The sequence below is a fragment of the Aplidium turbinatum genome, chromosome 1, assembly GCF_918807975.1.
Source record: "Aplidium turbinatum chromosome 1, kaAplTurb1.1, whole genome shotgun sequence".
NCBI classification, from domain to species: Eukaryota; Metazoa; Chordata; class Ascidiacea; order Aplousobranchia; family Polyclinidae; genus Aplidium; species Aplidium turbinatum.
Window position 1 is genome coordinate 11,222,062 of NC_137472.1, and position 21,943 is coordinate 11,244,004.

The window sequence follows — 21,943 nt, forward strand, 5'->3', positions numbered from 1 at the left end:
AATCACGATATGCTGTAAATTTATACACGCCCATTTTGATCAACATACCTAAAAATGTTTTCATTTCCATAGCATTTGTATTGATGGAAGTACCATTACACTGTACAGAGTACAAATTTGTTTGCTCGACTATCATCGCAATTATGTCATCTCCAAACAAATTTCTAAAATAGTGCATTGAATCAAAGACCTTTTCTGGAACGCTATGCTGTATATTGATATCCGATCTGTCTACGATGTCATGGTCATTAGATGTCCAAAAATATTGGTTCTAATTTGACCTCCGGTTGCCACCTTGATTGTTGGTGGAGTGTGATCTATCACCTGTCGATGTGCTGGGTTGTGGTTCTGCATCATTATCACTACTATCCTCTTCACTTTCTGAAACATTATCATTAGCTATAAGACTATCGACCGGTGGAATGAACTCTTCATCCTCTGATTCAGACACATTGTCATCGGAAACATCTCCTGGTGGTGGAATAACAGTAGAAATTGTTCTTCTTTTGTAGAAAATATTTGTTGGCAATGGCATGTTCTAGAATAAAAATATATTGCAATGAATGAGAAAATTGATATGAGATATTGAGGTACACGAAGCAGGAGCATCGTTTAAACACTCATTCAACAAACTTATGAAAAGGGAAGTAACGACCTAGAATCTTTAGCAGATCAAAATCTCTATCTTTCATAAATAGGCTGATGTCTTTACAAAACAAACCGATGATGAAATGATAATTTTTGCCACTGAATGCACTTTAGCCAAAGCATTTTTTGTCATTTTCATTGCAAATAATTCCACGATGTCACGCCTATTGTGTCACATGGCCCTCTTTATATACCTCGACATTTCGAATTCTAGCAAAAAAAGCTTTTGTATACCTCAATAATGCTTTTCACTTAGAAAAGTTTTTGTAGATGAAAAATTTGCAAACTTTACAAAAAGACCATTGTTGCCAATTGGCTACATAACATTTCCAAACAAAGTACATTTTTATTACATCTAACGTGTTAGGTTCACTCAAAAACTATGATTATGGCACGCTTTAATGCAACTCAAATAATCAATAACAACATTTACTCACCTTCAGTGCTTTATTGAAACCTTTAAAAATTGATAAAAACAAACAGCTAAATTAGACTACAAGCTTGTACCACGAGCTGCTGACAGAAACGAACTGAAATGAAAGCGTAATGGCGGACTTGGCGGGAAACTGTGTATGCGTCATGTAGCCACATGTCAACTTTGTCCGTTTCAGGCAAAAATTTTGACTTGGAAGAAAAAGAATTAATGAAGCGTGTCAATTAATATAATGTAGCCATATGGCAACAAAGCACATAAAGGGTTAAATAAAAAAAATTTACAATCTTTATATTAACCGTAAAGATATGCGTACCTCCATTAACCGAACAAGTGTACCAAGCTTGCTTAAGGTAACACCTCGACCAGGGCAGGAGAGCCCTCTAGTCCAGTACGACAATCTCCTAGTGATGGTGTCACAAAATCAAATCACTTTCTTCCAACCTGCCATGAGCCAGCATGGAAGCAGTACGGCTTATGAAATCACATGGAATAATATGTCAACCGACCAACGATGGAAAGACTGAAGTGCAACACCGAATTGGCTTAGGCTGGGCAGCATTTGAAAAGAACAAAAAGATCCTAACATCCAATAGACTCCCAATCAAACTGAAAGCAAAAATCTTCAACACCTACGTTTTACCAGTCGTGCTGTACGGTCTAGAATGCGTAAATTGGACATCATCAACAATGAAAAAACTCACTACCTTCTAAAATCACATCATGAGAAGCATGACCAACAAAAGGTTACTTGATCACACGAAAATAGAAGATCTTCTAATTATGACAAAACTACATCCAATTGCTGTTAAAACTGTTCGGCCACACTAAAAGATCACAATTCGAAATCAGCAAAGTTTGCACAGAAGGCAAGGTAGAAGGAAAAAGAAAACGTGGCGGGCAACCAAAACGTTGGCAAGACAACATTCAATCATAGACCGGACTCAACTTGAAGACACTGGGCGAGTTGGCTCAAAATCGCCACTCTTGGAAGCAAATAAGCCATGTTGATGCGCAATCTGCTGCAGGTGGAGATAACGACTGATGATGAGCAGGGATTATTTCTTACCTCAGTTAGAAGTGATTTCTTAATAATAGAACAAATAGAAGCACATATGCTACAAAACAGGCAGGAAAGTAGAGGTTTGAATGCCAATTGAAAAGTTGTGACGATAATGGGTGATATTAACTCTAGAATTCCCAAAGAGGGCAATTGACTTTTTTATTATTTTTTTTTTCGAAAATAAACAAATATACATAACATAGCAGGTTGATACTTTTTGGCTTCTTTTTATTTTGGTTTTTACACACTCTACTTGAGTAGCGAAAGAATTCGATAAAAAATTTTTGCACTTTTTTCCAGTTTTACGTCAACTACCAAAAGGGTTAATTGACCTTCACGGCTACTTCCTTGCACAAACGCTTCCAAAAACATTGTTCTATTCCAATTTGATGCATTATTTGCACATTGCTGTTGAGCATATACCACAAACACAGCGAGAGAAATTCCAAACTTTGTGAGAGTTTTATTAGAATTGCAAATACTTCACTTGTTTTTTCATTCGTTGGTAAATCTTCATCACCTCCGTCACAAACTCGTGAATCATGTCGGTGACTCCGTTCTGATGGGCAGAGCTCTTCTCTCAGCTTGATTAAAAATTGACGTCGATTTTGGTCAGACAAGAAATATCCTTACGTATTCAGTGACACAATATCCGGCCGATTGAAATATGCTTTTCAAGGCCATCTTCTAGCTGAAGCTTTAGTAGAAAAGAACTGAACTATTTCATGTGCAGTGTCAACTCCGCCTTTGTTGTTGTGGCAGTCCAAAATTGCTTCTGGCTTTCTCTTCTCTCCCTCATGAACTTTTACTGTTTTATGTTCAAAGGAAAGCAAGATCAGTACCTTGTTTTTCTATGCCTTGTAGCTGAGCATCATAATGCTGTCTGGTGGCAATGTAAAGATAAATGTAGATGAATAAAAAGCAGCATCTTTTTCAAAGAGGATTTCGTTCGGAATTTCTCTTCGATGACCTCTGATGGTACCTACTAATGTTGTATTTTGTTGCAAAAGTTTTTTTGCAAGAGATGATGTAAAAAAATTGTCACAAGTCACATTCAGACCTGCATTTCCGAAAGGCTCCAACAACAACAACAACGTTACAAATTCAACAAACCGAGACTCGATCTTCTTCTTTGCCGACGTAAGGGAAAGCTCGTAAAACATAGTACGTTGTGGCATCACAAAGCATCCAACATTTTATGCTAATTTTTTTTGTTTTTTGGGGCATATATTGATTAACCCTCTGTCTACCGTGGGGTCCAATGGACCCCAAAACAAATTTCACTCTGCGATTTCTCAGGACATATAGCAGATGCGATATTGATATTCCTTGACTTTTCACAACTTTGCTTGATCTTTAGGACAATATAATAATTATTGATCTCAAACAAAATTTGGTAGCATAGAAAAAAATAATAGCATCTTGTACCGTGGGGTCCAACGGACCCCAAGCCTGCTGCATTTGAGGTAATCTTGTATCGCAACAGCACTAAAAGAGTAGCCGACACTATTGACAGAATTTTTAGGAAATACAGTTCCAAAAGAGTGACGAGAAGATGGCCGGTAGCTCTATTTTACAATATAATCGATGTCACTGCTGTCAATGCTTTTGTGATATAGGCATCAATTGCAAGCCGAAAATAGCAGCACAACATTGAAGCATGCATGTATGAAAGAGAAAAATTTTTTAGATCCAACTAGGAAAAGAGCTTGCTGGATTACCAGCTTCGACTTCAATATCAACAAGACATCTAAATCCGCAACAAAATAAAAGAAATAGCTGTTAAAGATCAGGCGCCAAAATCAAAAAAGGCTAGATGCTATTTTTGGGAAAGATACAAAGCCAAAAATGCAGACAATTCTGTATTACTTGCAAACTCAACGTTTGCCAAGAACATTCGCAATTCATTTGCAATGGATGCGATTATACATAAACTCACAATATTTTCTGTGACCTAATATGTAGGCCTAATATCCATTTTTTAGCCTAATCCAAAAGCCAACTCTCTCAATAGTTTGACCATTGCTCAAGAATAGACCAATTCCGTACCAGTTTGGTTTGTGCATGGGCTACTGTATGACTTGTTTGTTAAATTTCGAGTATTTTTCTTTTTTCTACAGTGTTTATAAGTTATGATTTTTGAAGTCTGTTACGTCCTTTCCTATTGAGCTTTAATTTCATCATCGGAGCTGATTTGTTTTGTCCAAAACAAGTACTTGGAAATTTGAGGTCCAATGGACCCCAACGGTAAAACTTGTATATATTTTTTTTGGTAGACAGAGGGTTAAACGGACACCTAAAAATCAACAGCAGCATTAGAAAACTCGTTTTCATGTAGAAAACAAAGTCATTTGTATAAAGATTGTCTATGGATATTTGAACTTGTTTTCGTAAAAAATCCCCAATGTTCACCCACTAATGCATTATTTCAATTGAAATGTTGATAGTAGTTCAGAACTTGAATATGCAGAGGAGAATGTTTGTTATTGTTCGAAGCTGCGCAGTACTTGCCTGAATCTTTTTAGGAGCAGTCTTCAGAATAAATACTTCAGCTTTGAGCAATAACAGACCTTCTCTTCGCTATATTTAACTGAAATATTTAACTTCAGAATCTCAAAGTACATAAGAATCGACTTCTTTTTTTATTTACTAAACAAACAACGTTTGAAAAATTGTTGACAGGGTAATACATGGTAATGTTAAAGATTATTGTTGTTTGTTTCACAGTATTATCGATTTATTGAATTGTGAGAATGAATGCATTATGATGTCAGAAACTGCTTTGATAATCATGAAAATATGTAGCAATGTATCACTTCAGTTCAGTAGGCCGTAGTCCTATTGAGGGCCGTAGGCACTTCTCTCCAGAGCAGCTTTTCTGACCCGATGGAGTCTACCTCTTCAATCGAGAACATTGTCCATCCACTTTGTTCTGTTTCTTCCAGGTTTACCTTTTCCACAAACATCTCCTTCAATAGCAGCCAAAACCAAACTATCTCCCCTTCTTTTCCAATGGCCATATTTGCGGAGCTTCCTCTTTTTCATGTTTGCCAGCATTCATCACTTTTTGTTGGATTCCAATCTTGTTTCTTTCCCATTTATTTCTGCGTCTGCCAGTCCAACTCACTTTCAGTACTCATCTCCATAACCACATTTCAAATACATTGATCGTATTCTCCTCTGATTGTTTTTAATGTTAGCTTTTGCTAGCTATACTTAGAGGCTGATGGTAATGTTTTTTTTTTCAAACATTGTTGAGGCTATTTGTGATGCTCCGTGCTTGTCCTAGTCTTGTTTTGATGTCCGGTGTACTGTATCCATCTGGTGTGATTACGATCTCAAATGCTTGAAAATTTTCAGATTTGTGATCTTCTGACCATCAGTTTAACAAAATTATATTTGTTGAACACTTTCTCAACAAATGCAATGAACTAGCAGAAACTGCTTGTTAAAGACAAGTAAACTAACTCGCTGTGAAACAACCGCCAACAACAAGGTTCTCATGAATTTGCTTCAAAAAGTCCAAACGATTGCACTGATTGATCACTGAAAAAGTTTGAGTTGCTTCACGAATAATAGCAATGAGCCAAGAGAGTAGCTAATTGTGTACATATATTGTCAAATGCCATAAATAGTTTACTTTTCTGGCAACAAATAAGCTACATTTATGATTTTTGATGTTTTGCTTTTGTTATCTGTAACGCTTGTAGATGCTGAAGAATATCTACAGAAACCTACAAACATAAAGGAATTGAAAACAGGCCTTAACACGTGTAGAGCTATGTGTACAAGTGACAAATTATTGTGTAGTAGGTACCAAGTCCTGCTGCAATAATTACAAACTACTCACAGCTACAGGGCGGCACAACGTTGTCAAGTATATATGACTCGGTGCAATGCACTGGCACTAAGGCAATAACGATGACGCAAAACTAACGTTACTGAACTGTATCATTATCATAGCTGTTGTGTTTTGCCACAAAGTTGCATTTTAATACAGTTTCCCAAGAGCTGGTGACATTTCTATATCACAATAAAGTAGTAAATTTTACATTTATAAAAAGTGAATGCTTCTTTGTGCAGCACTTGCAATGAATGTTTTTGTTTGTAGCAATCATTCGTTTTAGTACAACGAGTTTTCTTAGAAAGTTATTGCATTAATACATGTAGCCTAATTTGAGATGAAAAAGCATTACGAACTACTGGTATACATGTTAATATGTAAATCAAATATAGTTATTACTATTTGAAGCCTTTACAAATTGTTTCACCTAACGGATCATCAGAAGGTCTGAAAAAACATGCAAACAATAAAGAATCGATAATTCTAAAAAGATATTAGATATTACAACTGTAATTTAATCTGCGAAAAAAATCTCTAAACCTGTACTTCCTGAGAAGATATTAAATATTACAACTGTAATTTAATCTGCAAAAAAACCTCTAAACCTGAATTCCTGAAAAGATATTAAATATTATAACCGTAATCCAATCTGCAGAAAAAAAACCCTCAGAATTACTAAGGACAACCTCCATCTGCCACGACAAAGTTTCAATCAATTTGTCCCAATGGCAACCAAGTAACATGATGGCAACATCTATGACATCACAAAGAAGCAAAATGCATGTGTGATGATCCGCGCAACTTGTAGTAATCTGACCAAAATGAATAAAAATTGTTTTTTAAAACCTGTAAAAATTAAATGAGATTTATAACCTGTAAAAATCGAATGAAATTTAATTATTTCAAAATTATAACCTGTGAAAATCCCAAGGAATTGTGATGATGTAACCTGCAGAGACCTGAACAAAATGAAATAAAATCTGTTTATAAACTTGTAAAAATTAAATGAGATTTATAGCCTGTAAAAATCAAATGAAATTTTTTTTTAAAAAACCTGTGAAAATCAAAAGGAATTTATTTTATTTTGAAGTACTTGAGTTTGATACTACAAATTGATAGTTTTATTTTTTATATTTAATTGATATTTTTATTGATAGTTTTTATATGTTTATTGATTGATAGTTTACAAATTGATAAGTTTGATAGTACTACAGATAATGTTAATATGTAATATATCCAAAGCCTTCATCTCTGTAACATTGCTACAAAGATACATTTGGTCAATAAAAAACACATATTCATCACTCCGTTTTGTTCTGGGGGTTAGATAATCCCAAAATGGATTGTGTGAAAAGTATTATGTTACAGTAAAACAGTTTACCTGCACTTTAATATTAGTAAACATAAAGTTACAAAGAAATGTTGCAGAGTAGGAAATATGAAAAATTGCTTTAATTATTATCAACACAATTTAACTGCAGTTTCTGGTATTTATTGTTCGTGATTGGGAAATGGAAAAAGACTATCCTCTTGGATATGTCGGTGGAAAAGCATATCTGGATAAACAAATAAACAAGAAAAGGCAAGCAAATGAGCATGAGCTCAAAAGCGCATTTTTGAAGAAAACATTCAAAGAAATTTCATGTTTCCTTTTACCACCTCCAGAAGATTTTGTTAAAAAAATGGGCGAAAGAGATCACTGCTGTTTGATCAATAGTAAGTTGCTTGCAATAATAGGTATTTGTAATATAAACATTTAACAACATAATTTGTAATTATCAATTTTTGATGTGCCATATTCTTGAGATTGAGTTCGATTCGTTTTCTTTTCATTTTTTCCCATAGCAGCTACGCTAGACTGTAAAGCTTATATCTCTAAAGCTTCTAAAGCTTCTATAAGCTTCTATATGTCTAAAGTTTTTATAAGAATTATTTAAACTGAGATTCCTAGATGTTGTAAACTTGAATTAAACGAATTGATCTATACTAATACTGCTTGTTTTACATGAATAAACTTACTTACATATACTTACACTTCTCATAGCAATCAAAGGATATTTAAAGGTCTTTTTATATTATGGCAAAAACTTCTCTCAAAATCGTGTTTCCATTCGAGAGCATCGGAAATTAACTGGTTGTACATATTAGAGGTGTAGGCTACAGAGTTAGGTTTCCGGACTCTTCCTCTATCCACTCCGACTACGACGTATGATTTCAAACTCCACTTCTCCTCCAAATATGTTGGAGATATTTTCCAAACTCAACTCCGATTTCGAGTGCAAAGCATAAATCACCATCCAGATTTTTTATACTATAATACTTATACCTTCACCATCTTCTGTCAGAAAAAAAATGAACAAGTGACTGCTTGGAAAAGAAAAGCACAGAAATGCACAAAAATAACAACTGCGCCAAGTGAAGTGTAAATATTTGTACGCTAAAGGCATCAACTAGCAAAATATCAGACTCCTGTTTTTGCCAAGAATTTCAGACTCTGGATCCGATGCAACTCCGAACGAAACCCTGGACTCCGGCTCCTACAGCTTCAAAACTTCGGCTCCTGTATATCTCTGGTATATACCTTCAAAGCCTAAACAAATAAAATTGTTATAAAATGTTTCTTCTTAGCAGTTATTTTATAGAAATTGGAAACAATTTTCTTGGAAAGACTGAAAAACTTTTTCACCAGTTGTTGGACCAAGACAAAGTTTCTTTGAAAGAGATAAATGGTAATACTGTATCATGTCGAGAATTGTATGACTATATTGACGCTTATGCATCAATAATAAGCCAAACTTCTTGGGAAGAAAATCCGGAGCATTTTCTTGAGGTACAATACTATACAACATGCATAGATGTAATTGTTAACTGAAACTGCAGAGAATACAACTTCGATCATCTCAAGCATTATTAAACCTTGTGGTTTTTCTCGTTTTAACAAATAAAAAGAAAGAAAAAAATGAAAGGAATGAACAAATAAACGAATCACTGGAGTTAGTAAACGAAGCCAATATCGGTAAAAACGAAGTGACATGCATCATCTCAAACTTTTAAGACTCTCCTGATCTCAAGCCAAGCCTACTTGTTTTATGAATTACTGAATATACTTGCTTTATTTGCTAGGTTGACGCAATCATTGAAATGAATCACCTGATTCAAGAGTACAGCAAAAATTTCATGCAAAACTTATGGAATGATTTATATGTAAGTATTTCCGTTCTTGCTAAAAACTGTTGGCAAAGTAGAAAAAAAATCTACTGTAAGTTGAATATATATCTCTTTTCAGAAAACATCTATTCAAAGATGCATTTTACTTATATTATATATTCCAGTACATAAATCAAAACTCATAATATAGATCATATGAAGTAAATCAAAAGTACATGTGAATTATATCAACTTTGTCTCAATACTATCGATTTTTCATTTTGCAAGTTTTGCAAAGTATTCTAAAAATCGTACTAAAGGTGAAACAAAGCATATGTTATCGAGATAACAGTGATTCCTTTACATACAAGATTGTATATACAATTTATACAAATACCCATGCTAACATAATACAACATAAATCAGGTTGTATGAAAAATTTCACTACAATTTACCAACAGGCTGAACGAATTAATAAAGAAAAACATCGGCCGATATTCGATTTACTTCACAAAGAAATGATGGAAATTTTCGATAATTCTCCAAAGCCTGAGTCTTCCCAGTTGGTGGAGAAATTTAGAAACGTTCTGGAAGGCATGTTGACGCGAATTTATGAAGCTTATCAAGTGAGTTCAATGGCAACAAAAGTAGGGAGGAAATGTAAACAAAAATAGGGAGAAATGTAAACAAAAACTAAAAATTGCAATTCGAAAAATTGTTTCAGCTAATAAACCAGAAAATAATGATAATGTTGGTTCTCATTTGGCAACGTGTGTGCTCTCTCTCTCTCTTGGGCACATCTTACAAAAAATGTTTAACTGCATACAGTGCAGTGTTGTGCCTATTTCTAACGCCCGGTATTTTATTCACTTAAGCTTCCGATAATATGGCAAATTAGAGAGCATTGTTATGTCATAATTGGGCTCAGACAAGTGGTATTTCTTTTTTCTAAAAATAATGGGACCAAGACCCGATGCAATTAATTAAATATAAAAAAACGATATGTACCCTGCATTATGTACAGTATTTCCTCATTTTACACTGTTTAGAAATGTAAAAAAATGCAGTGGGCAATATCAATGAAAAATGAGGAATGTATACTTGCATTCAAAACCAGGTAAGTGATTATATTTGTAGGTTGTAGATTAACCATAATGCTTCGCTTTCTAGTAGTTCTCAGCTTAAAACAAAACAACTTCACCTCAATCACAGAAGCCTTTGAACGTTCTTTAAATGTTTTTTTGCATGAAATGCACCCGATATAAAACAATAAGGTACAAAAAGGTACGAGTTCAAACCAATAAAACTTCACCTTTTTGTATTTTTTAATATAATTTCAATTATTTTCAGTACGAAATATCGATCACAAATTACTGCAATCAACAGTTATTTTCCTTTTTTTTTTTAAGTATAATATTCTCCAATATTACTTTTAGAGTGGTTTCGCAGCTGAAGATTTGTATGACGATGCAATGCATGATTTTTTGGAAAAAGTAGAGAAGGTAAGCATCTTCATGAAAGGGTTCTTTATTTATAAAACTAATTATTTTTTTTTCTGAATGAGAATGATAATGATTTTTGCAAGAACCCCTTTTAGCAAATCCCCTGCTTTCTCTGTTTCTATTTGCCCTCCACACATTAAAAATCTAAGTTTGAAAGAGACAGTAATAAAACTTTCACTTATGGACTCAATTTAATCATACAGTTCTGAATTCAAATGTTTAGTGGCTGATTATAGCCTTCAAAATTTAAACAGTAAACCGGAAGTCCGCGACGTTCACCCTAGGTGAAACAGAACCATTTTCTATTCATACAGCGATGGCCGGTGATATGTGGATACTCATAATCCGGAAGTCTGCCGGGCCGCCGGTAGTGTGTGTGGGAATGGGGTCATTTTTCATCTCCCAAAAAATGCGCTAGTTCAGCCGAAATAATTACCGCTTGAAACTTAGTTAGTTGTAACGTAAATTGCTTCTAGATGATTGTCTGGGTATGTGACAGACATTTTGGTGGTGGGGGGCTCTGACAGACAAGTTTTATACCCCTCCCCCCAAATTTGCGCTAGTTCAGCGGAAAAAGTTATCGGATAAAACAAAACAAATTGATTATTCATCTCTGAGTTTTAAGCTCCATAAAATTGTAGCCTATGTGGCAGATAAATTTGGTGGTGGGTGTCTCCTGACAGACGACCTAAAGCAAGTGACCCCTCTAACTTGAGCTAGGTCAGCTGAAGTAGTGACTGGATAAAATCGATTGAAAATTAATCTGCGAGTGTAAAGCTTCACAAAAATGCATGTGACAGACAAATTGAATGGTGGGTGTCTCCTGACAGACGACTTGGAGTAGTCCTAGTTGACCTTCAAGTTTGCACTAAATCAATCAAGCACTTTTATAAATCTCTGCTCATTTTTTAGCAATATTCCATGACTTAAGACGCCAGGTTAAGTAAACTTTAATGGTTTTATGTGACTTTTGATTCGGGGAGCGATTGTTCGTAATACAGGCAAAGCTTCTGCTAACTCAAGTTACTTTTCTTCGAATCAACTTGTGATTTTGATTTCATCTAGGCCTACGTAACTGCGAGAATTTCCAGACACGTAACCCGTGATAACATTTCTCACAATTGCAATATCCGGTCTATTTCTTCCAAGAACACCTATTAAAATCACACGCACATCGATATCAGACGCTCTCGCAAATATGTTACCAGCAGAGTGTTTTGCATGAGAAGCGATTAGAGCATCAGCTTCTTCAGATTACCATGTAGATGTATCTAATACGACTACTAAATGTTTCTGGCAATCAAATTTATACCAGAGACGTTTTCCACCAAATAATGTGACGTTTTATTTGTATTTGAAAATTTTATCCAGCCTCCCTAACCTAGAAGCTTTATTTTGCAAGGCAAGACGAACTCTTTACCCGTTATTCCCTTTACAACATCAAATGCTTCTCCCACGGAATAAGACTCTTCTTACTGAGAATAAGCTTGAAACTGTGGCTTACTAAGAGGGTTTGAAATAGAAGAATTTCTCTTTCTGTTTCAGTGTTTCTGTTTCAGTGTTTTCTGTTATCATTACCTTTTCAGGGTCTTCATGCATTTGATTTGCTGTATGTACAAACTTGGCGACAGTAAGTTTGGTTGTGGTCTATCCACAAAGAAAACAAAAGGATTCAATGGAAAAGAATTAAAATTATTTGTAAAATATATTGTTTATCAAATCACGTAATAATAACAATATAAGGTACTAGCAAAGTGTAGTAGAAAATGTATGATAATGAAAATGCTAAACGTTGTTAACATGGTGTCAATCATTGCTAACTGGTCTCAATAAATGAACGTTGTGAGTGAAGTGAATGATTTTTAGCCCTTTTCACGTACTGTACAGTATAGTAGGCTACGTCATAGACGATGGACATGTTATAAGTGAATAGTCGGCAGCATATTCTGCTTCTCACATAAGCGTTCCCAACATGACAGACTGCTGCAAGCAAATTAAGAGATTCAAAATTAAATCAAGATGACATTCTGTAGAAGCATTTTTACATTTTTTCGATAAATACATGCTGGAGATGATTGCTGAGCACACAAAAAAATGGAAATCAGTCACATCGAAAAAAAATATAACCAGTTGACATCGATAGTTTCAGCCAGTGGAGTAGCCAGGAAATTTTTTTTGGAGGGGCCAAATATATGATGAATTGAAAAGAACACGTATTTGATTTAAGCCATCGCCACTTGATGTGCAGTGGAATATCCTGGTGGGTTGAGCAAGGAAAGCAATGAAAGTGGCGGGGGTTAGAGCGTGCCGACGGCACGCGTATTTTAGGGGGGTCCGGGGGCATGCTCCCCTGGAAAATTTTTGAAAAATTGCACTCAAATAATTAATTATAGCGCTTTCTGGAAACACTTTTAGGGTAATATTTGTATGAAGTTTATTAGCAGATAAGCAGCTATTAACTTATTAAAGGTAGCTCTTACACACGAACGGGCAAAAACTGCGGCTAAAATTAGAGAACACCAAAAACTCAGCTACACAAAAACTACACAAAAACCAAGAGAGTAAGCCATTCTGAAATTGCTTTCACAAATTAGTTCAAAGAAACGTAAATCGCGTAAAGTTTGCGCGATTTACGATTTGGAAAATTTATTTGTACCTTTCTGTGTGTCTAAAACAAGTCCTGGGGGGTGTTAATAGCCAGATGTCTTGGAAAACGTTATAAATTTCTGCAAATTTTATTACATTTTCAACAAAGAGCTCAACTTCGCAATCCCAACTTGGAAAATTGGGGGGGGGCATGACCCCTTTCGCCCCCCCTGGCCTCGCCTATGGTTTCAGCTAAGATTCAATAGAATGTGCATGTGATAACATGCTGTATTCAAATTCTACTGGATATTTGCGGATAATTTTGTCTGTATTTGAAAGCAAAATATATGTGCAGTGAAAACTTTCAATGTTGCAGAAGATAGGTGCTGTATTTTAAGGTTTGCATAAACTACTTCGACTACACTAAACTACTTCAACTACAGTGTAATAGCTTAGAGACTTTACACTCTACAGGTATTTAGAATGTTTTTAGCAGTTGCACAAACATTAACGCTTACCATTTGCTGTTAATGCGTCTGTAAGTTAGATACTGTACATCTATAATATTATAGTTAATTGGTGAATATGTTATCTTTAATTAATAGTCTAGGTCTCTTAATGATAGTTTTGTTATGCAGATCACGCCTAACAACCGGTTGATGCACAAAAAGGAAATTAAACTAGCAACTGAAGAGCTTGAGAGCACAGAGGCGAATCTGAAAAACAAGATCAACGAAAATATCGCTGAACAATGTTGGGATTACTTTCTAAAAGAAGGGAAGCAGTTGATTGATCACACAGACAAGATGCAAACAAAAAAGATCATGCTGAGGGCTGCCATTGGCTTGGGAGTTGTGGCTGTAGGAGCAACAGCTGCCTGCCCACCTTTGATTATATTTGGTCCTTTGGTAACAACAGTCATTGGGATTGTAAGTGGAAGTGTTGCTGGTGCAGCTGCTACTGCCTCGATTACCACCACTGCCGTTGGACTTAAAACTAGCACAATGAATCATGAAGTACAGTTAGCAAGCAGTGTGTTCCGTGAATCATCAGAAAACAGCACTGAAGATGATGACATGAAAGGCTATTCCACCAAATTTAAAGCTGAAGTTGTACTTAAGCTTAGATTTGGGGATGTAAAGTTTATAATTTGAATGGCATTGACAATAATATTGTTCTTATAACAACTTTTGATTGGTTCGAACATGCCTTTTCAAAACAGTAGTCGACTACAAAGAATTGCTAAGTAGCCGACAGTTGATGAAATCTCTTTACAAGTGTTATCAGGATGTTTTTGTTGGAGAAATCCAAAGTGAAATTTTGCTTTAGATCAACCATGCACCAATTAATCATTGACCAACAATGTTATGAAAAATTATAGTGGTATTGGTCGCCACGAAAAATCTTGAAAAAATCTTTTAAAAAATTATTTCCATTTTTTAAGGAAAACTTTACAAGGGCAGCATATCCGAGTAGCGAGAGCTTTAGTTCGAAATCAGAACGAGCACGGCTCGATACTGCTTAAAAGCAAGCCATTATTTTGGCTTTCCATTAAGTGTCTTTTGCCGAGACACAACTGCGTGTTCTGGAGCAGTGTCGAACCCACGTCCTTTCGAACGTCGCGCAGATGTTCTCACCATTCGGCAACGCCAGCCGATTTGATAAAAACTTTTCCCTCATACAATTCGGGACCACTCGAACGTACAGTACTATTTGTTCAATCAATTGTAACGCAATTGTGGATTAAACTTTGTACAGACAAATTGTGTGCATTGTGTGCTAAAACAAAACAGGTAGTTCATTTTCACTACATTAAATGAATCTGCGGCACAATGGCTTTCTTGCCTTGTTTTTAAACAGGCCCATGGTTTGAAGAACATTGTAAGGGCCATTACTAAAAAGGGACCCACCAATGGATTTCGGGTGGAGGGGTTGGCGAGGTGGTGCTCACACGGCCTTGATGTATAGAACAAAAGTTGAGACTTCAAACAAAAAAAGATGTACAAGCAAACATGTATTGGATTGGCTCATGATACAAGAGAAGGATCCACAAAAGATATAAACTGTGATACTGAAATGCATAAATCAACAAGTAAATAAAAAAAAATATCAGTAACCTTTCAAGTAGGTTACATGTAGCTCCACACAAAGTGAAAATTAACTGACTATTTTCATGTTTTTATTTTTGAACAAATTTAAACCATTTATTAACACAACGTACGTTTCTTCAAAAGTTTTAAAAAATTTAAGACAACTTTTTACTCTCATTTTATTGCTCTAAGGAGATCCATAAATCGAAACATTGGCTATTGTCCGCAGTTAACAAAGTCTTTTTATACATTTTCTTTGAACTAATAAAAAAAAATTAAAAATCATACAATTTTCACTTTGTGTGGAGCTACATGTACTTGAGAGGTTATTGATATTATTTTTATTTAAAAGTTGAGAACTTTGCATCTTAACATCTGTAGGACAGGTCCAATCGTTTTGCATAAGCGCTAACACACTTCTTCGACTAAACTGTTGGCAATTAAATAAATCAAATTTGCAGTGTGATTTACTCCTTTCCAAAAACAAGATTGTAGTGACATTGTTGGTGGCCATGCTTCGGAAGAACTCAAGAATGCTGTGGACATTTTTTTAAAAACCGTGAGAAGACACATTACGTATGAACAAATGGTAAAATGTTCTTCCTAATGTTTTGCACGCGCTGAGGTCGCTATTTTGAGGGCTACGACAAGCTATGTACAACTGGCTCCCATGCTTTATGCGAACAAGAAAGGAATTAATCACTGACGATTGAACTTTACGCAATAACAATGAGAATCTTGAGTGGAATATTAAAATATTTATTGTTTTGTAAATACGGTATGTGTAGTTATTGTCGTAAAACAATGTCATAAATTCTAACAACACTACTCACCAGTTAACTTTATTCGGAAACAAATTATGTTTATCTTGGATAACTTCGGGTCATTGAACAGAAATGTCACCTTAAAATTTGCTGATTAGCTCTAGTTTTCGATATACAATTCCATACCACAGCGAGCTGAACAGGTTGCAGTCTCAGGTATAACAGTTAACACTGTATTGATGGCTTTAAACAAATCATATTTTATAAGTTAAAGTAAATTGTACAGCACAACCTTATAATTTGTATGGAACTTGTAAGTATACCTAACTTAATTTACAACATTTGCACTCTCATAGATTTCAGCAATCAAATATTTTTTTGGAAGAAAAAGAAATGAGATCTAAATGGGGCGAGCAATCAAAAAGAAAAGAAAAATTGTTTATAAGCCTTTAAACAAGATATTGATATTGTATTTAGCTTTGCAATAACTGGCCCTTCAAAACGATATTGCATTTCTCTTTGAAATAATTGGCCAAAAAAGTTGTAAAAGATGCATTTAAATTAATGATCAAAAACATATTGAACCAAAAACTGGTTGACATCTGCTAAGAATTATTGTTTAAACTCAATGCATAGCCTACCTTAACCCTATCTGTAGCGACACGGGGTTTTATGAGGACGCCCCACGCTAGTAGTGAAATATTTCACAGAAGAAAATATGCGAACTTTCTGAACCTACACTGGTCATTTTTTTACTTTCCTGTCCTTCACAAAAGGCATTTCGTCTCAGGTGGCTAGACATTTTCCTGCAATGCTAGTTATATATTAATGTTAGTGCAATATAAATGTCAGTGCAATTATTTTAAATGTAAAAACGCCCAAAAATATCTTAGGCTATATTTATGAACAAAAGTAATTTTTTGTTTAGTTTAGTATTACTTTATGTTACAATTCAAAAATTTTAATTTTGAAGCTATTTTTTGGAAATTAGAATAAAAACCGACTTTCTGATGTTTTTTCATTTCAAACACTTTATTTCAATAAATTTGTCGGGTAAAATTTTAATTTCTATACGCACAATACACATAGCCATTATCTTGTAAAATATTTTAGCTCTGTGATTTTCATAGCTCCCATTATTAGCGATTAATTAGCAGGGGGATAAGATAGCGTACGAAAACAGCTCGTACTGAGATAGGGTTAAATATAAAAGGAGTAGGTCTACAATGAAAACAAACTAATGCTTGTTTTCTTGTTTGATCGGCTATTACAATTAAAGATGCTACATTGGCCGCACATGAGAGATAAGTTCAAACTCAAAAACACATCTTTTGGACTCGGAACTTGCTTATAAAACAACCAATCATTCTTACTAGTGTTTGTGATGTTTTGAATTCTAAAAGCAATTTACAGCATTAATGCTTTATTTCATAGATTTTTGAAAGTTATTGTGGTTGTAGTAAGTGAAGAGGAGAAATATGTTCAATAAACTACATTTCCTCAAAGTAATACAAACGTGTGTATATTTCACCAGAGCTAATCAGCAACTTTAATTGAACTATTTGAATACAATTTTGATAAATGTGGGATTTTCTTGAACCATTGTCTGTATTTGGATTCAGCATCCCACAATACGTAACAATCGACTTTTTTCATTCACAATGCAACCAATTTTTAAAAATGTGATGGCTAGTTTAGCCTGGTGCATGACAATGAAAGGTTGATGTTGTACGTTTCATTATCAATTGTTCACTTTTTCAATTTTGACGTCAGCTGCGGCCGAGCGGTGAAAACCCTGACACGGCACTAAGCTTAAGAGCATGTGACATTGCGGCTGTGTCTTTGACAGACACTTTAAGGCAGGGGTCGGCAACCTTTCGTATGCAGTGTGCCAGTTTAGGAATAATATCAAAATATCAACAACTCGCGTGCCAAAAATTTTGTATGTTTGGTTTTGTACTGGCAACTATCTGATGTTAAAATTAAACAGTAAAGTTGATTGAGTTAACAGACAAGAAACAAATTTGTTTTATTAACTTTATTGGAAAACATCGAATGCAGTCATAAGAGTCACTTTTTAATGAGTTCCTTGTTCTTGCTTTTTCTTGCTTAGCTCTGTAGTACAGTATTTGGATTATATTTGGATACTTTTTAAGTAGAACACAATCATGCTTCCGAATGATCTTCCGTAAGTCGGCTGTGATGTGGACTGAGAATAAAATTCATGTGCGAAAATATTTGTTCACACAAATAAGTGGAGCCAAATGCAGATAGAAAAGCTATTGACATCTTCTTGAGACAGCTAAATTTCTCCGGCAAAGATTCCCAGCATGTCAAAATGCTTGTTTGTTTGTTTTCAATCGTTTCCAGCGATTTCCGCAATTCGAGAATTTTGATGTCCACAATAAGGATGCTTTGAAATTGATCAGCTGCATCTGGAAGTCTTCGATGTTCATCCATTCAAATGCAGATAAGTTCAAATCTTCGCTGCTCTCGGGCTTGATAAGAAATGAAAATACTGAACCAAAATGTTAAAAATCTTGAAATCTATTGCAAAATTGAGACGTTAGATCCCTCATGTACACATCAATTTCAACTATGTTGACTTGGTGATCCACTGAGAAAACCTTCAGGTATTTAAAGTAACGAAAAGTTGCAGTTTGGATGTCCCTTGTGTAGATATCCAATTTAGCTGCAAAACCTTTCCATGCCTCAAAAAGATCCATCACCGTTTGTTGTGAACCTTGCAGACGAAGATTAAGTTCGTTAAGGTGGGTGGTGACATCTGCAAGAAACATTAGTTTTACAAGCCACTTTTTATCCTCCAGTTCAGGGTAGACGTTGCCTTTCCCTGCCAAAAAGACCCTTATCTCGACAAGACATTCAACAAACCTCAAGAGAACCTTACCGCGACTTAACCACCTGACACTGCAGTGCAATGGTTGCACTTTCTTAAGGTGCTATAACGTGCGCGTCAAATCATTTGACGTGCCATGAAAAATTATCTCGCGTGCCACAAGTGGCACGCGTGCCAGGGGTTGCCGACCTCTGCTTTAAGGCATGCCATGAGGTGCCTCACACAGCCACGTGCTCTTGAACGGTTTTACCAACAACAGGGTCGTAACTATGACGAAAGCAAGGAAAACCTTCAAAAAATATCTTGTTCTCCCCCAAAAAATAACGTTTAATACATTGTAGTCCATGTTGAATGACGTTTGCCCCTCAACAGTTTCTTTTGACCTCTTAAAGTTTTTATTTTCTAACTAGATCACTAACCAGCACTCATGATTGTTATATTTACAACATGGCTGCAGGCAGAGATGGGCGTGATCTTGATCTTGAAGATCACAAGTGATCTTGATTTAAGATCACTTTTTTTTGTGTGATCTTGATCTTGAAGAACAATAAGATCAAGATCACTTTAAATTGAAGTTTGCTTACTAGATAGAGGCATTTTTAGAACTCGTACTGTACAAAGCAGTTAGTGGCAACTACTAACATTAAGCCAGTGTTAATATGATATGTGTCCAACAAAAGACGATTTAAAGTCTCCATCTAATCTGGTCAGTGTTGCCATTTCAAAATTTTCTGTGTTGGTCATAATAAAGAAGTCAACTTCCGTGTATGGTACTTTATGTTGACGTATAATAAAAAAATGATTTAACTTTGTTCACAATTTCCATGTGTGAATTTTAAAGAAATGTTTGCTTTCATTGACTTAATTTTAGATGATTCAAAAGTCTAGAATGGTGGTGTTAAAAAATCTGGACGCTAGCCGACTTTGGTCATGTAAAGTGGTTTATTGTAGCAAATTAACCAGACCAAGACTTGTTTAAGGTCTGAGTATGCAGCGGTTTGTCTGACCGCAAACCTCTGAACTTAGTATCAAGGTTGCCAGGTGGGTAAATGATGCAATAAACATTGACATAATACAGTGAAAGTTAAAACTACTTAGTAACACGAATAAAAGCTCCCACATGAACCAGAGAAAAATTTGGTAATAAATGATGCAGTTCAAAGTTTATTTTTATTTATTTATTATAAATAAAAAGTATAAAACTAATTGCAAATTTTGTGACTTTTTCAGTACTACTGTAATTAACCTCGGCCTTGGGTATGACGTTGCGGTTCTACGCAAACTACGTCAGCAATCGATAGGCCTAATAGCAACAGTCACTAACTTATTACAATTCTTAGGCCAGTGATTGAGTAGTTAAAAGTAAAAGTTAGCAATACCAACTATAAACCTTTACCCAGGTTACTTATAGTAATTATTTTTGCAATATCATTGATTAAAAACTTCATTTTTTTTCAAGTCCACAAAAAGTGATCTTGAAAGTCAAGTCAAGTCAATTTATTTTGTTTTAACAGCGCCATATATTAACAAACAATCAGAGTAAAATGTAATTGTCAAAACAATGCATTGTACAACTGTTGGTTAGATTATGGCGCAATCAGGATGGTAGCGAAAGACCATAGGCAGTCATCTAGTCAGCCACCACCCCATCACAGTAAATCTAACTACACATTCATACACACTAGTGTGCAGAGGCAGGCACACTACTTCATTGAATAAAAGGGTTCGCCACTGAGATTGAAAAACAACTGCTTTTGGTTTGAATCTGCATTCTCAAACTGAGTAAGCCGAGGATGAAGATTCAAACCAGCGACCAAGAATTAACCAACGACCAATAAGTGATTGTGTGCTATAATAGGCTACATCACTTGCGAAATTTTTCTTGAAATAACGGGGAAAAACGTGAATACCACCACCGAATTGCAACAATTTTTATGTAAAGCATACAAAAAACAGGACAATTTGATACTAACTGTAGAGAACAAAGATTAATAAGTACGATATGATGATATACTGTAAAGGTAAGTTATCCTTTGTATTGAGCACTTAAGGTACGTATGTATAGCCTATTCATGTAACAGTTGGTTTTTGACATTTTTTTAAAGCAATGGAACGGTAAATCTTTTATATCGTGTGAAATTTCACTCCACACTTGCACACACAAGAAATGGAGTGTTTTTTTGCCAAAGTTTGTTTCAAACCTGGGAAGAAAAAATCTGGTTTTAGCCTTATGTCTTGTATCATGTTGATGTATGTCGTCTAATTTAACAAATTAGCCAGAGAAACATGCTGGCAAAACATTATTTTCGTACTTGAACATGAACTGTGCATATGCCAGCTTTGCAAGGTCACTCACTTTTAATACCTGAAATTTGCTGTACACGTAGGTCGTCGAGGTTTTCCTGTCACCAAACAAACAGGCTAAGTGATCTTGATCTTCGTTATTGTGGTTGTCTTATGAGCAGACACCTGCGTTATTCTTTGGCAGTTCAAGATCACATAGTTTGGTGATCTTGATCTTCAAGATCACCTATTCTTGGTGATCTTGATCTTCAAGATCACCAATACTGGTGATCTTGCCCATCTCTGGCTGCAGGGAAACACGACATGGTTGGATTCATAGTAATGAAAACAATCTTCAAAACTCTGCAAGTGCGTCAAATCCACCACGTAGGCTATCTGTGCAAAAGTTATAGTTACCAAGGCTTTTGGAATAAGTTTTTATTTTCTCAATAGTAATTATTATATTTTTCATTATTTGATTGTAGCTACTGGATTAGAATTCTGAATGAAATGTTTTTGAAAATATTCTATAGACATTTTAAGTGTGTTTCAAAACATTTGCTAGTATAAAAAATTTGCACAGCAACTTTTTATGAAAATACCAGAGCTTCCTTTGCTCTAACGATTACAGTTTTTAAGGTATTTTACTAATAAAATTTATAAAGCGTTTTAATCTTTTGCATTAGCATTTCTGTAGATAAATACTTCTTGGTGTATTTACACGTT

The 21,943-nt window shown here is 35.1% G+C and overlaps 2 protein-coding genes across 2 annotated transcripts; both read left to right on the forward strand.

The window, feature by feature from the left end:
• The first annotated feature begins 8,602 nt into the window (after nucleotides 1-8,602).
• LOC145776438 (atlastin-1-like) lies at nucleotides 8,603-9,809 on the forward strand. The gene is made up of 3 exons (XM_082587821.1): nucleotides 8,603-8,818; nucleotides 9,112-9,192; nucleotides 9,597-9,809. The coding sequence occupies exons 1-3, from the start codon at nucleotides 8,603-8,605 to the stop codon at nucleotides 9,807-9,809; spliced, it is 510 nt and encodes a 169-aa protein (XP_082443947.1).
• A 296-nt stretch (nucleotides 9,810-10,105) lies between these two features.
• LOC145778550 (uncharacterized) lies at nucleotides 10,106-14,980 on the forward strand. Its single transcript, XM_082590061.1, has 3 exons — nucleotides 10,106-10,252; nucleotides 10,572-10,637; nucleotides 13,862-14,980. Exons 1-3 carry the CDS (start codon nucleotides 10,229-10,231, stop codon nucleotides 14,375-14,377), a joined length of 606 nt encoding a protein of 201 aa, XP_082446187.1. The 5' UTR covers nucleotides 10,106-10,228; the 3' UTR covers nucleotides 14,378-14,980.
• Nucleotides 14,981-21,943: the final 6,963 nt, after the last annotated feature.